This window comes from Felis catus, chromosome B4, assembly GCF_018350175.1.
Source record: "Felis catus isolate Fca126 chromosome B4, F.catus_Fca126_mat1.0, whole genome shotgun sequence".
NCBI classification, from domain to species: Eukaryota; Metazoa; Chordata; class Mammalia; order Carnivora; family Felidae; genus Felis; species Felis catus.
The window spans coordinates 17025441-17042445 of record NC_058374.1 but is presented as its reverse complement, the minus strand read 5'-3'; the positions used below and the strand labels follow the sequence as shown (position 1 = coordinate 17042445).

Here is a 17005-nt window from a genome sequence, read left to right as displayed (position 1 = left end):
TACAGCTGTAGGGAGAGTTTGAATACAATGGAAATCCTGAAAATACGATCCAGTGAGTTGCATTTGAGCCACTGATACTGACGCTCAAAATCTATCCAATCTATCCAATAATCATGTATTCTTGGCTAGATCTTTTGAAATTGGCCCACTGAAGCCTAAGCTACCACAGCGTGTTGGAATGAAAAGTAAACTAAGATTTCAACACTGCACCAAAGAGTGTGGTGTCTCAGAACAGAGTTTTAACAGACTGAGGAACTACCTAATTCCAGAATAACAAGATCTATTGGGGAGAGAGTGTTAATTTACCTAATTCATTTATTTAAATAGATTCCCTAATTAATTTTATCTCTTCGGAAGGATGTTATATAAAGTGGACTGGCGTGAAAATATTAAAGTTTAGGTAGTACCACGTCGTGGGCATATCACACTATTAATTCCCCCAAAATGTGTCTTCACAGGGTCTGCCACTGAATCTCAGAAGGAGATTTCATTGGTCTTCCACGATTTTTTCTATAACAAATTCTGAGAACTCTCTGGAACTTTGACCCCATCCCCTTGGTGGGGATGACTTTGTCAACTGGCTCTCCAAACCGCTTACAACTTGACAGTCCCTACGTGTGGGTATCCCATTAGAAATGCACTGATATACCAACATCATTATGTCAGCTGAGCAAGCTACTCTCTGCTCACTCAGAGCTGCAGATAGCTGAGCACCAGGGCAGAGTGGGTTTTTCACTTACACTGGGGTAGGGCTTGCAAGGGACGTAAAATCACATTATAATCCCACACATGACACCTTGATATTTAAAAGAAATGATGGCCTGTGAACATATGGGCCACAAGGAACATTCTTACTTACTTTTTGGTCTTTTACAAATATACCCCTTGTAGGAAGAACAGTGAATATTATTCCAAAATCCAGAAGCTGCGGATAAAGCTACACAATCATTTCGTTCACCAGAAGGATCTCCTGTGTTCCAGTTGACAAAGGAAACTGGATTGTTGTTTATCCACATCCACATTCCTGGTTGTCAAATTAAGTCAATGAAAACAGAAGTTAAAAATCACCTTTGGGTTTTGTTGTTGTTGTTGTTGTTGTTGTTTTCGAATAGGCTTCAATGCAGGCAGTGCAACCCGGGGCTTGAACTCACAACCCTGAGATCAAGACCTGAGCTGAGATCAAAAGTCAGACGCTTAACCGACTGGGTCACTTACGCAGCTCCCCAAATCACCCATCTTAAAATAAATTCTACCTATTCATGCAAAATTTCTACACATTTTATTTTAAACTATAATTAATAGTTGTTTACAACCAGACTTTTAGTTTGCAAGATTATAATGACCAATTATTATAGGGAAAAAAACCTGAAAAGAATATATCTCTTATACACCTTTTGTTGAACAAATTAGTACAAATACGTATACTTATCCTCCCCTAATTTTTTTCTGAAGATAGAAAATACTTTTTAAAGTTTCTTAAATTAACTTAGCTACAGAAAACACTCTTTTAATTGGCAGCTTCCAAGATAGCATACATAATACGTGAGTCATTTAAAATTTCAGTTCTTATCGTAAGTGAAAATATGAGTTTGAATTTTCAAATTCTTCACCAATTAATCATTATTTAAGGCAAGACTTTCTGGAGCTGAAAACTTGTTTTGCAAACACCACTGGGAAATATCTGTAATTATCATGCCGCAAAAATTACCTTCGACATTTCTGAACAATCCTATCCAAAAATTGGTTTTGCTTTGAAGTGGCTCAACTCGATATGACAGAAAACTTGACTCAGCAGCACTTTCAATGGAAACCAAAGAAGAGCCTGCAATGTAGAAACACACACACACAATGATGGAACTATAGTTAAGCAGCTAAAAGTACTTTTGTAATGACAGTATTGATCTTAGAAGTAATAAAAATCACCCCGACTTCTCCACTTAAGGGACAGAATTTCAAAGAACGGACATTTGACTTCTAAGAATTTCAGTTTCCATTCTGCAAATATGATGGTTTAAGCATCATGTGCGTTACAAACACCAAATGAGTTGCTGAAGGACATGAGAAGATGAGTAAGACAATGCGTCTTTTCTCTTTTTTTGAAAACTCTGCTTTAATGTTTCAGGGGCACATCAAGCTCAACGTGTGCAAAACAAAACTCATAAAATCCTTTCCTAGAAATCTTATTCCTCCTTAACTGTTTCCATGTTGGTACGTAGCATCATCATCTTCCCATTTGCTCGAGCCTGAACCTGAGAATCACTCTTGGCTTCCACCCTTTCCAACACCAATGCCTAATCTTACTGATTTTACTCTTTGTCAGTCACGTCTGTCTGCTGTTAGTCCATAACTGGAGGCCTGTATCTCTCTCTCTCTCTCTCTCTTTCTCTCTCTCTCTCTCTCTCCTTCGCCCATTTTGCCCAACCTTCTACCTCCCTCCCCTCTGGCAGCCATCAGTTTGTTCTCTGTATTTATAATTCTGATTCTGCTATTTGTTTACTTATTCTTTTTTTTTTGATCCCATTTCTGCATAGGATAATATGGTATTTATCTTTCTTTAAATTATTTCACTTGGCAAAATGCCCTCTAGGTCCATCCATGTTGTCTCAAAAAAAGCACAATCTCATCCTTCTTATGGCTGTGAAATATTCCACTGTGTGTGTGTGTATGTGTGTGTGTGTGTGTGTACCACATTCTCCTTATCCACTCATCTACTGGACACTTCCACATCTTGATTATTATAAATAATGCTGCAAACAACATAAGGGTACATATATCTTTTTGAGGTAGTGTTTTTGTTTTCCCTGGGTAAATACCCAACAGTGGAATTATTGGCTGATATGGCACTTCTATTTTTAATTTTTTAAGGAATTTCCATACTGTTTTCCATAGTGGCTGTAGCTATTTGCATTCCCACCAACGGCACGTGCGGGTTCCTTTTCCTCTACATCTTTGCCAACACTTGTTATTTCTTTTCTTTTTGATCTTGGTCATTCTGACAGGTTTTGGCCATTCGCCATGTCATTATGGTTTTGATTTTTATTTCCACAATGATGAGTGACGTTGAGCATCTTTTCATGTGTTGCTGGCCATCTGCATGTCTTCTTTGGAAAAAATGTCTATTCAGGTTTTCATAGAGTGTGTCTTAACAAGGTTATGGTTCAGGAGACATTATAGACAGACAGATGGATGCATTAGAAGAGAAATAAGTATGATATGTAGCTGACATGTCAAACCGAAGATTTGTTTTAGGTGAAACAACTAAAGGGGAACATGGAAAAATAGAATTCAAGCTGTAAGAAGCATAGGATTTCAAGTAGAAAGAATAGAAAACCATTCCAAGAAGAGAAGGAATAAGAGAAAAGACAGGGAGGGAAGCATAGTGCTTACTCAGGAACATGGCGCACAGATACATGGACTCTCCCATGTTTGGTTTGTGGTGAGAGGAGTTAGACAAAGGATAGATGGGTAGATAGATTTATCTACTGGGAGGAGCCTAGAGTGCTAATAGATGGCTCCGTTTGGCCGGACTAATCTGACCAACAGGTGAAAAAAGACTTGGGTTGGGCTTCACTGCAGATGGCAAGAGATTGGTATTTAGGGTGGTGATAAAGAACACTTAGGTTTTTTTTCAGGCAGCAGAATGATGCAGTGCCCTAGAGGAGTATTGATCCTCTAGGTATGGGATTGTAGAAAGTAAAATGAGATAGGAAACTGGCAGACTGGTTAGATTACTATGGCACCAACACCTTACACTACATTAGGGTTGATTCAGCGTCAGCATTAGAGTTTATAGTAAAATACTATAGCTTTCTCATAATAACCACTAATATATTTTAAGTACTCCATGCCAGACATTTTGCCTTGTGCTTTACCAGTATGATCTCCCTAAACTTTTACAACAACCGTATCAAATGAGCACTACCCCCTCTTTATAGATAAGGAACCAAAAGTACAGAAGGTAAGTAATTTGTCAAGATCCCGAAGATAGGAGAGGGTAGGGTCAATGGCATGATCCAGGCCTTCTGGATCTCAAAAACCTACACTTAGCCGTGTGCCTGCATCCCATGTTACTGGGTCCTGGATTATCCCCTTGATTAGTGTTTTTAATTCACAGTCACATATTCCATGGTTTCATATATTTCAGGGATGATAACCATTTCGAAATATTTAGGACATATTTTGGTAAGTGAAAGTCATTCATTTTATTTACAGGAAAACACAGTCCTCTAAAATTGGAAACAAAGTTTCTCCATCTTCATTGCAATTTTAAAATTTCATTACTTATGTATTTATGTATGTATTTATTTATTTTTAAATACTTATTTATTTTTGAGAGAGAGAGAGAGAGAGAGAGAGAGAGAGAGAAAGTATCCACGGCAATCCTCTACAAAAGCAGTAAGAACACTGACAAATTTTGGAACCGTAAAGATTAATAAACAGCGTGTAACAATCCAGCGATACTTATCTTAAAAAATTCAGTTTTTGTGTTAAGAGTGAGCTTCATGATGTTTTAACTTGTTCTAATTTCACTGCATTACCCTCAGCTCTCTGTTCACCTTCAAAACGAACAGCTCCCAAATCACAGTGAAAACTAGCAGCCTAGAAACCACTAGAATAATCAGAATGGCGGTGGAGCTCTTGCGAAGTCCCACTTCAAAGAATTTCCATTATTTTATCTCTCTGACAGTTCCCTGGAAAGTCTGACTTGCAAAGCTTTGGCTTTATTTGCCCCAATTCAGAGCTCTTCCAAATGTAAATGGTCTTGTCTCTGAAGGTGTTCTTGCAATTATCTAACATCACAGGTGCCTGAGGCAGGGATAACAGTTGAAGAAAAAAGAATAACAAAACAGCAGCAGCAACAACAACAACAACAACAAAAGCTTAAAAGGAAAAATGGGAATAAGATGTCCATAGTGAGCTCCAAAAAGCTTTGATCCATTCTTGAGAATCTAGAAGGCCACAGACATGCACTGGGGCATGTACATGTGCATATTTACAAAAAATCTGAGAGATTTCTAAGCTCTCACTCTGGCTAACCTTGGGGATCTGCAAGAAGGAAGTGAGCACTAAGGCAGAGTTGTTGGGGGGTTTTGTTTGTTTCAGAGACAGAGTGTGCTGAGTTGGGGAGAGGGGCGGAGGGAGAGAAAATCCTTAGCAGGTTTCATGCTGAGTGATACAGGAGTCCATCCCACGACCCTGGGATCATGACTCAAGCCAAAATCAAGAGTCGGATGCTCAACCAAATAAGCCACCCAGGTGCCCCACTAAGGCAGAGTTGTAAACTATTGTATGAGTGTGGAAGCTGTCATTTGCTGACCCCCTGAACTAACTAAGCAGTAACTACCATGATGACACATGAAAAAGAATATAAACTTTACAAAAATAGTTAAGGAAAATCACTGAACAAGAAAAAAAACAACAACAGCAAAAACAACACACTCTGTGGAATGGAAAGAATCTTATTTCCAGAGTTGTACATCATATTGTTTAAAATGTCTAATTTCCAACAAAAAACATCACAGGAAATGCAAAAAAAAAACCCCAAGAAAGTATGGCCCATACGCAAGACAAGGAGTAAATACCAACTGTTCCTGAGAAAGTCACACCTTCGACTTAGCAAAGACCAAATCATCTATGTTAAAGAACTAAAGGAAAACATGGCTAAAGTATGAAAAAAGAGTATGAGATACATCTCACTAAGTAGAGGATATCGAGAGAGAGATACAAATTATTTCTTAAAATTCTGGAGTTGAAAATTATAATGATTGAAAGGAAAAATTCACTAGAGTAGCTTAACAGCAGATTTGATTAAGCAAAGAAAGTAACCACAAAAACATGAAAATAGGTAAGTTGAAATTATCGCATCTGAATAATGGAGGAAAGATTAGAAAAATTTACAGAGCCTCAGAGATTTGTGGGACGTCACCAATTAGATCAAAATATACATAATGGATGTCCAAGAAGGAAAAGAAAGAGAAATGGGCAAAAAGAATACTTGAAGGAATAATGGCCCCCAAAATTCTGAAATTTGATGAAAAACATTAATGTATGCATCTAGCAAGCTCCACATCTATCCGAGCTCCAAGTAAGATAACCGCAAGGAAATCCACATCCCCGAGAAACTGTCAAAAGATAGAGATTCTTAAAATCAGCAAGAGAGAAGTGACTCATCATGTACAAGAGATCCTCCCGAGAATCGACAGTGATTTCTCAACAGAAACCATGGAGGTCAGAAGGCAATGCACGACACTCTAGATAACTCAGAATGACAATCCTAACAATTTAGAATATTAGAGCAGGACGCCTGGGTAGCTCGGTCAGTTATGCGTCTGATGCTTGATTTCAGCTCAGGTCACCATCTCGTGGTTGTGGGATCAAGCCCCACATTGGCCTCCATGCTAAGCTGTCTGCCCCTCCCCTCTCTTTCTCAAAATAAATAAATAAATATACATTAAAAAAACCCTACAGAACAAAAGAATACTAGGGCAGAAAGTGAGAAAGACTTATTCAGCAAATGATTGTTTTTCTACTGTAATTCTTTAAAATTTTGAGGCTGTAACGTTATAAATTACACTGGGGAGGCATGATGTGGACCATCCTGTCACAATAGAAATTAACAAGAAGAATAAGCTGGTGTGTTTACATTCCACAGGATTTTAATGTACAGTGTTTTTAAGTACCATGGTAATCCGGACTAGGTGATTATGAGATTTTTCTTACAGTAAACGTGGCACCTACCCATTCGGAGACATTCCAGAGAAGCCTGGCCCCAGTTTCTTGTGTATGAAGATTCGATATAGTAGCAGTGACCATGGAAGGGAATCCATGCTGTGTGCTCAGACTCTGGGCACCTGCCAGGCAGTTGTGGAGGTTCGGTGGCAGGGATTTCTGTTAATAAAAAGACATTTAAAACAAAGCGAAGCATGAAGTTTCTCTACTATGTAGAATAAAAGATTAGCAGCTCAGGAAAATTTCATCACCCATTCACCATTTTTTAAAAAAGTTCTAACGGTAATCATTTGGATCTGCCATTTTTATTATTGGGCGTTCTTTTTAGTGATCTTTTTCTTTTCTTCATTTTAAATGTATTTCAGTAGACGCTACTCTGGTAGAATAGAAATCAATTGCCATCATAATGAAGAATGCAGATCTATAAATATTTATGAAGGTGTTAAGTTCCTAAAAAAAGTTACCAAAAAATAATTTGCAAATTATTGTATTCTAGGAAAATTATCACCTTCATATCACTGACTCTCATTAATCGATATGTAGTCTGATAAAATTATATTGATACAGATGTGCTGTCAACATAAAAACCAGTCATAATTGCCTGACAAATCTGACATCACATAATCTCAAAAATAAAAATTCAAAAGTTTATAAAGTGCAAATAAACTCTAGCCATGAAGAAAATTTTCTGTCCCCATTATTTGGATCTATGTATATTTGCTTATTATCAAGTTAGTCTTCTGTTATGTGAAAGAAGATGTTTTATTATCTTGTTCTTTAAAGCTATTTTTTTAAGGTTTATTTCTTTACTTTGAGAGAGACAGACACAGCGAGAGTCAGGGAGGGGCACAAAGAGAGAGAGAGAGAGGGAGAGAGAATCCCAAGCAGGCTCCACACGGCCAGCACAGAGCCCAATGCAGGGCTTGAACCCATGAAGCCTTGGGATCATGACCTGAGCCACATCCAAGAGCCAATGCTTAGCCAACTGAGCCAGCCAGGTGCCCCTTATTATTTTATTAAGTTAACCAGGAGACGTTACTGTTTAATAATGTCAAAAGTCATGTGTATTCACTTATTGAGGAAATTTCAAATCCCTTGATTGTTTTTGTGTATTCAATTACCATCCGATCTTTTGCAGAGAAAATAAAAACTTTCATTGCAATATGCTGTCTTCCAGGAGCCATCAAGATCCATGTAAACACATGCTGATTTCAGTCTGGGCTCATCAGCAGCCCAGTTAGTGTACCTCATCCTCCATTTATCAGTCCAAGCGTACTCATTATTGGTCTGCAAAGACGAAAACAACAATTAACGTGCAGTCTTGCTTCATTGAGAAAACACCAAAAGAACCAAGTGAGAAGTAAAAGTATATTTTAGACTGTGATTTGACAATCTTCAACATTTGGGAATAAATCGTTCCTACCAACTGAAATTCAGTAGAGAGAGCCCTTTCTTTTAGAGGGACTCTTGGAGTTCCCCATAAACACATCCTTGAAAGCTAATTTGAAAAACACTGACTTAAAAACCTATGTCTTATTCTATGAAACGTTTTATTTGCAGGTTTTCAGGGTGAAATACAAATTTTGTCTTCAGGACCCATAAAATATTTATTATATCAACACTAAAATGACAATAAAATTAAGTAATTTTCATTGAATTTGGAGAGAAACACTAATCTCTTCTAATCGCCTCATTGTTCAGCTGTTGAAAAAGCACACGTGACAAATGACTTAGGCAAGATCCGACAGATAACAGAGGAGCCTAGGTGCCACGCTTTCCAGGAAGATGGTCTTTCAACTATAACAAATACTTCTGGGTATTTTTTAAAAAGCAGATTGTTCTTTTCAACTTGCACACTTAACTTCTTACTGAATTTAGTGGAACAAAATTTATTAACCACATTAATTAATTAACCACATCAAATTATTTAACCACATCAAAAACAGTACTTATCAATAATATCCTTTGACCAGTCTAAAAGATTTGACAGGCAATGTCTAACAACAGATGATATATAATATTAATGAAATACATGCATTCTGAAACCGAACCATGGGTCCCATTTTAGCTGCATTATTTAATTTCCCCAGCCAATTACCAAAGATTTAACGACAAAATCAAAACCATGTATTACCTCAAGTTGGAATTTTGTAGTATTCTACCACATTTAATCAAATAATGCTTACGTTGCCCTTAATTCTATAGATATAAGGAAGATAATAGTACTGTTTTCGTTATAAATGTCGGTATAGTGGAAAAGCTACTTAATCTTTCTAAAAATAATAAAACCTTATGTTAAACTCATGAAAGAATTGTGACCCTGTGCATAAGAAGGGAATGAGTGAACTAACAAGCAAATTAATTACTAAAAAATAGAGTCAACACAGACATAAAAATGTCTTGCCTAAGTTTACTCACAGAAATCAGCACAGAACTACTTAAAGTATTCACTTCCCTACTTAGGAAATACTCTTCGCATGAAGTGTGTATTTTGATCTCTGTAGCACAGCATTAGGAAATCTATAAAATCTGACGCCAACCTACTTTCCAGTTTTATCTCTTTCCGTCCATTTCCCTCTTCCTGGTACTCCCTTCCCTATGTTCCACCGTCCCAGGCCACATCAATAAAGTCCGCTTTCTCAGAGAAACCTGCTTGGCCCTCTCCCCTGACTCGACTGACCCCTTTTCTCTCTTGCAGCACTTTTAGATACCTCTCTTTAACATTTCTGGCTTTGTCTCCTAGTAACGTGTTGACATTTCTATTTCTTCTACTAGGAAGTTTGCTGGTTGACTAGCTAAATGGATGAAGATAGACGGATCACAGGGGCGCCTGGGTGGCTCAGTCAGGTGAGCGTCCGACTTTGGCTCAGGTCATGATCTCATAGTTCGTGGGTTCGAGCTCCGCATCAGGCTCTGTGCTGATGGCTCAGAGCCTGCAGCCTGCTTCAGATTCTATGTCTCCCTCTCTCTTTGCCCCTCCCCTACTTGTGCTCTGTATCTCTCTCTCTCTCTCTCTCTCTCTCTCAAAAATAAACATAAAAAAAAAAGACAGATGCATCAGAGGGCATCAGGGAAGACTCATTTTAGGAATATTTTAGCAACTCCATCACCACTCTTAGTTCTGTGTCCCCCACCCCAATTCTCTGCCACTGGCAACCTGCCTTTTTCTATTATGGAATAAAAGAAACGACTGCAGTGACGTCCTTCGCACAGGGACAGAAGCTTCACAACTTCAGGACTCACAATTCTAGAATGACTGGCCACAAAAAAAAAAAATAGAAAGTATCCTCATTACCCAGGAACCATGCCCCTGATCAGCTTTCTTGATTCCCATAGTATAGCTGTAAGCGTGACACTCTAGAGAGAAATAAGTTAATACATGAGAGTGTTGAGCTGCAGAATCTAATTTTAATATTCAAAAGCAGTGTGAAAGTTAATCTAAGTTATGTAAATTTAATTTGATCTCTGACATATATCACTAGCTTGCTAGATCCTTGAAGACACTGGATCCTTGAAAGACGAGGTCTAGTTTATGTTAGTATCATTCACATTGCCCAGCACAGTGTCTTACATTTAATGAGTGCTCAGCAGAATGAACAGAAAGAGAATCCTGTTTCATCACAATTTATAAATCGTGTCGAGTTGCGCATGTTTCCAGCATCTTACCAAGTTACTGTTCAGGGCGATCCACACGGGTTCATTAACTTTTTGTATTTGCATAAATGCAAATGCATTACTATAGGGGTCCAGAATGCTAGCAATAAGGGAAGTGTGGAGCTTGCAATAATTTTCCGCCTCTTGCCACTGTAACTTTAATTTCATGAGTGAATAGTTACTTTCACCATATTTAATAAAGCCATCTGTTGGAACTGTTGTTGGAGAACCAGGCAAGGAAGAGTCTGGAAGAAAAATATTATCTTTCATTAGCATTATCAATAAGCATTACTTAGAGTGTCAATGATATACTATATCTATTACCATATCTCATTCCATTATAAAAACAATCAGAATAGCATAAATCCAAACCATCAGGTGTTAAAAATATTTCCTAAGCCATTTCACACGAAAAACCAAAGCTCTGATTTTTAATCAGTATGCCTGGTTAACTTAAATAATTTCCAAACTGCATCCAGATCATTAATATAGATATGTAATCAAGTTTCTAAATTAAAAAAAAAAGGCTCGTAAATTCAACGATATATAGAATCTGAGCAGAAGAAATGACACAGTTTAATCCCATAAATTAAAGAGTATATATCGTCCTGTCATTACTAATTTTTACTTTACCATCTTGGTCAAATTTCAAGGTCACCAACAATCTTCCTTCCCCTCCTCCATCTGTCCCACCCTATCCATGAATTTGCATCTATGTGTGTCTATTTGGCTCCACCCGTTAGTAAGGCACCTTCAAGAGACTGATTTAAGTTCTGGCACGAAGCCAGATACTAGTCCCGGGTTCATTTAACCCCTATCACACCATCATGCTTTATCCCCACTGATGATTGCCTACGCCCTTCACCCAGGCACCCCCACGCCTTGACCAAACTGACTCAGTGGCTGGACTTCTTCTAAGCCACAGTCACTCTGGCTTTCTGAAGCTTTTTCCTCAGTCTTCCAGCATGGATTTCTAAATGTTGTTGTTGTTTTTAATGTTTATTTATTTTTGAGAGAGAAGGAGAGAGCAGGAGAGAGGCAGAGAGAGAGGGAGACAGAGAATCCCAAGCAGGCTCTGAGCTGTAAGCACAGAGCCAGACAGAGGGCTCAACCCTATGAACCATGAGATAACGACCTGAGCCAAAATCGAGAGTCAGATGCTTAACTGACTGAGCCACCCAGGGGCCCTTCCCAGCATGGATTTCTAATCGCTGTTTTAGGCCAACCTAGCCTTTGTGCCACTTACTGTATAGACCCCCCCAAAGAGCTTCTTTCTGTGTCCCTTAACATATGCCCTAGAGTTAGAGGTTAGCAAATGTCAGCCTGTTGTCTGTTTCTGTAGCCCATGAGCTAAGAATGGCTTTTAAATGGTTGACAAATTAAAAAAAAAAAAAAAATCGAAGAATAATATTTTGTGACATGTAAACATTATATTAAATTCAGATTTGTATCCATAAATAAAGTTTTATTGGAACACAGTTATGTTCATTTTTTTACACGTTGTCTATGATCGCCCAATATCATGGCGGAATGCTAGCAATAGAGAATGGATATTTACAGCCTAAAATATTTACTATCTGTCTCTTTACAGAAAGCAAAAATTTGTCAACCCCTGGCTAGGGTTCTAGATGTCCTTGCCTACCAATTTTGTCTTGGCTAAATCTCAGATGTGTTCCACTGTATACCAACCTAATCCACCATCTGTCTTGTCCTGTCGCTATACAAATGCCGAACGTTCTTTTGATTACGCCTGGTATGGTGACAACTTTGTATCAGCAAGGGCAGTTTCCCCTTTCTTCTGCTGTTGCTGCCACCTTGTGTTGGTAAAAGAATATCCTTAAACCAAGCGACCCAGGCCAGCACCCTCCAATGGTAGAGCCAGTAGGGACTGAACAATCTTACTGTTTCCCAACTTGGGGAGGTCTGGGTTTGTCTTTACAGCACCAGAAAATCGTAGGACCACTAAAAGTGGCAAATGAGGCTCGAGGGCAAGCTGAAAAAAACAGTTTCGTGGCGGAATGTATGCAGCTAGGAAACAGCTCATCTGTCCAACTTGATGGTTTATGAAAACATTCATAAAACAATTATAAGGGAAAACTAAAATATTGAGAGGTTATTTTTAGGTGGTTGGATTGTGGGGAATTGTTTTCCCTTCTTTATGCCTTTCTGCATTTTCTAAATGTCAACAAAGAACAGGTGTTATGTGTTTTTTAAAACAGTGGGTTTTTGTTCATATATATGAATATACGTATGCATAAAAACATATGTGTATATGTGAATAGGATTATAAATATTTTCTATTTTTTAATAAGTTTTTATTGGGGGCAAATAGTCTATCACCTATGCTTATAAGAAGAAGAAAAAGATTGTCAAAAAGCTGGTAAACCGTCATTCACTCCTGGAAGGACAGTCCCTCCTCTCCTCGACACACAGACACAGATGGCATGTGTGGCATTTCTCGTGGCCCAAGATTCTGGTGCCATAAGGACACAGCGGAGAGAGAAAAGCTCCTGAATTAATGAACGCTTAGGATTCCCGCGGTACTTTCCAGTCATCTGAAAATATCTTAAGGGATTTTCACTCATTGCCATGAGCTGGTCTGAGTTCCCTGATCCCCCAGAAAGTGTGGAAAAATCCATCTGCTGTAGGAGAACAAACACCTTCTAATTCAAACTCTAAGAATTGTTCTTAGGATGATAGCAGCCCACGCTATCCCCTCCCTCATCTCTAAACCACCTTTCATTGTTGGTCCTCTTTCTGTGGAGCTAGATAATTGTATTCTTGTTTCACTGGAAACAGCCATAAAGTGCATACAACCATCATCCTGATTCTCAGTACATATGTACATTTTCTGTTTTATTTTCACTAAATGATAGTAGGGCTTCCTAGCATAAACAATGACACGCAAAGCAGATATCTACATTTTTAGGGGCTCCTGGATGGCTCAGTTCGTAATGAATTAACTCTTGATCTTGGGGGTGTGAGTTTGAGCCCCACGTTCGGTGTAGAGATTCCTTAAAAGGTACAGCTTTAAAAAGAGAGAGATCTATGTTTCCTTTAAAGTTTCTTTTATTTATTTTGAGAATGAGCAAGCATGAGCAGCGGGGGGATGGAAAGAAAAAGAGAGAGAGAATCCCAAGCAGACTGTGTGCTTTCAGTGCAGAGCCTGACATGGGGCTCGATCTCATGAACCATGAAATCATGACCTGAGCCAAGCCAAGAGTCAGCCACTTAACCAAGTAAGCCACCCAGGCACCTCAAGATCTACATTTTTTTAAATTTTTTTTTAACGTTTATTTATTTTTGAGATAGAGACAGAGCATCAACGGGGGAGGGTCAGAGAGACACAGAATCTGAAACAGGCTCCAGGCTGTAAGCTGTCAGCACAGAGCCCAACGCGGGGCTCGAACTCACAGACCGCAAGATTATGACCTGAGCCGAAGTCGGACGCTTAACCGACTGAGCCACCCAGGCGCCCCGAGATCTACATTTTTAAAGGCAGAGAATATAGAACCAAGGAGGCATATATGATATTCTATGCCAATGCTTCTCAAATTATGCAAGCATGACTGAGGTATTCTTACCGTGACATTTTTAAAAAGGTACAGGGAGGCAAATACCCTAAAGTTCTAACCAAGTTTGAAAAAGTTCCAGCTCCAAGTGTAATCTGCATAAAACTTTTCGGATGGATGAAGGGGCACACTCATGAATAGTTTATAGAAAACGTCACCCTTTTCATCTGTCATGGGCATCCATGGATTGAGGTGAGAAACAAACCTGTCAAGGTGCCATTCTTTAAATAAATTTTAAATTTTTTTTTTCAACGTTTATTTATTTTTGGGACAGAGAGAGACAGAGCATGAACGGGGGAGGGGCAGAGAGAGAGGGAGACACAGAATCAGAAACAGGCTCCAGGCTCCGAGCCATCAGCCCAGAGCCTGACGCGGGGCTCGAACTCACAGACCGCGAGATCGTGACCTGGCTGAAGTCGGACGCTTAACCGACTGCGCCACCCAGGCGCCCCTTAAATAAATTTTAAATAAATTTATTTATTTATATATTTATTTATTTTAAATAAATTTATTTATTCCTTAAATAAAATTTTATGTTTTTAGAGCAGTCTAGTGTTCACAGTAAAATTGAGAAGAAGGTTCTCAATTTTAATATTTTCAAGGTTTAATATTTTATAAGAAATATTAAATAACCCCAGCTCTCGTGGGCAGGCGAGGTTTGGTAGAACTTACCAGGAAGTGTTTGGCATATGTAGCCCCGCCTACTGTCACACGTGTCATCCATCCATTTTCCTGCATCCCTTGATTTCCCACCAATAATAACAACACAGTCAGCCTGTACATTTATGGAGAAAGGGGGAAAAAAAGGAGTGTGAAGCAGTAATTGTTAAATCAATTCGTTAATGAGCCAAAAAAATCCATCATTCCTAACCTCCAAATTTAATCATCCTATTTTTTTATATATTTTTTGATGTTTCATTATTTATTTTGTGGGGGGAGGGGCAGAGAGAGGGGAGACACAGAATCCGAAGCAGCTCCAGGCTCTGAGCCATCAGCACAGAGCCCGATGCGGGGCTCGAACCCACAAGCCGTGAGATCATGACCTGAGCTGAAGTCAGACGCTTAACCAACTGAGCCACCCAGGCGCCCCTTCATCACCCTATTTCATTTACAGTATGTTCAACTGCTCCTTACTTTCCATGCACCTGCTCACACTTTCCACGTGGATCTCTCACAGTGAACTCTTGCTATTTTTAATTAACAATCCGGTAGATTTGGGTAATTTTAGAGACAAGTCTGAGAAATTTTGCTATCAGAAATTCTATTAATCTCTATCAAAATTTAGCAACCAAATGTTAGGAGAATACAGTATCTTCTCCACATAAATTCCCCTGATTCAACACCCAGAATAGGTGTCCTGCTGTTAAAGGGAAATAAGTATAATCTATATTTTTCATTGCTAATTTAATTTATAAAAGCATCATTATGGATTCAGAACAAATTGCCGGGGTAGAGCTAGAAAGTTTCACATCTTATTTGCGATCTTACAGGGAAGTACGCCAGGCTGGAAAGAGTTCTCTATTCTGTGTTGTGGATATGTTTGCACTATCTAGCTTCCATAGGATGGTCTATGAGCCAAAGCAAGTCATAAAGTCATGAAATCTGCACCTGCCAAAGTTTTCATCTCATGTCAGATGAAGATTTTGACTTATCACATGTTGGGCTTCTTGAATCTGTCAGTTCGAATAATGAGCTTCAACTCCCAGGAACTCCCCGTCCGCACGTAGACGGGCCATCATTATCATTATCATCCCCATCTTCCTCCTTAGCTCTTCTTATCTTTGTTACCCTGGCTTACAGCCTGTGCTCTGCTCCAGAAAGCCTGGACACAGCAAGCATGTTTCCGCCACAAAATGCGCACGAAGAGTTCTCTCCCACCCTCTCGATCACACTGTATTTAATCCTCTCAAGTTCCTGAAATTGTAACAACACAGTCTGTGTGTTTTGATTCCATCTCCGTGCAATCGACTTTATATTTTGCGCTCAGAAAACGTCTAGAAACAAATTCGACGAAAGATGAACAGTGTTTTTTCCTGGGTGGTGAGATTACAAATTTTGTTTTTGTTGTTTCTGCTTGTCTTTAGGTTCCCAAGACAAAAAAAGAAACTTGGGCCGTAATGATTTTTGTGTGTGTGTGTGTGCTTTACACAAAATGCACCTCTCATCCAGAAATTGTTCCCAGCAAATCCCCTATCACTCCATTCTGCTTCATCTTCTTCAGTAAGTTTTTAGCCCTCATGTATGTAAATGAAGATTCAAGGAATTTCTCCACAGAAAACCACTAGGTACCCTACACAGAGCTACCAAATTAATAATCACAAACACACCATTTTGATCAGATCATTTTTCTCCTCTAACCTTTTCTTGCTGCCTGTCTGACAAAGCCAAACTCACTCCTGGGGTATTTAAATTTCTCTAAATTCTGCTTTCAACATTTCAAAGTTTTCTCCTACTTTTTTTCTGTATAAAAGCCCTGCTCTACCAGAGCTATTTACTCCTGCCCAAACCCACGTGGTGCCTTTCTCTTGAAGAGTTAACTTGCTTCACTCACTTAGCATGGCCTTCCCCAACCCTCACCTAACTTCTGGATCATTGTCTCAAACCTCTTAAGGAAAAGAGCCCTCACTGATTCTTTCTCATGCTCTTTCTCTGCATCAAATGAAAGTCTCCCTATGTAAGTGTTTACTGATTAGATCACTCCGTCCCATAGTAAGTTCTTTCCTGCTAACTACACAGGGCTTTATAAGGGATCCTGACATTATACACTCGCATTCCTTACTATCTTCTTTCCCATATAAGACTTGTGGTCTAAGGGGCACCTGGGTGGCTCAGTCGGTTAAGCATCTGACTTCGGCTCAGGTCATGATCTCACGGTTCATGGGTTGGAGCCCCGCGTCCGGCTCTGTGCTGACAGCTCAGAGCCTGGAGCCTGCTTCGGATTCTGTCTCCTGCGCTTTCTGCCCCTCCCCCACTCGCGATCTGTCTCTGTCCCTCAAAAATGAAATGTTAAAAAAAGTTAAAAAAAAAAAAAAGACTTGAGGTCTAACATA

General features: G+C 39.1%; 1 protein-coding gene across 1 annotated transcript in view; it reads right to left on the bottom strand.

Moving 5' to 3' along the window:
* Positions 1 to 17005, bottom strand: part of MRC1 (mannose receptor C-type 1) — a 99930-nt gene that overhangs the window by 2519 nt on the left and 80406 nt on the right. The window contains exons 23-28 of the mRNA XM_011283622.4: positions 14628 to 14730; positions 10396 to 10628; positions 7851 to 8016; positions 6739 to 6888; positions 1709 to 1822; positions 860 to 1024 (exon numbers count right to left, since the gene is read on the bottom strand). Of these exons, the coding sequence (XP_011281924.2) occupies positions 860 to 1024; positions 1709 to 1822; positions 6739 to 6888; positions 7851 to 8016; positions 10396 to 10628; positions 14628 to 14730 (931 nt within the window). The remainder of the gene's footprint in view (positions 1 to 859; positions 1025 to 1708; positions 1823 to 6738; positions 6889 to 7850; positions 8017 to 10395; positions 10629 to 14627; positions 14731 to 17005) is intronic.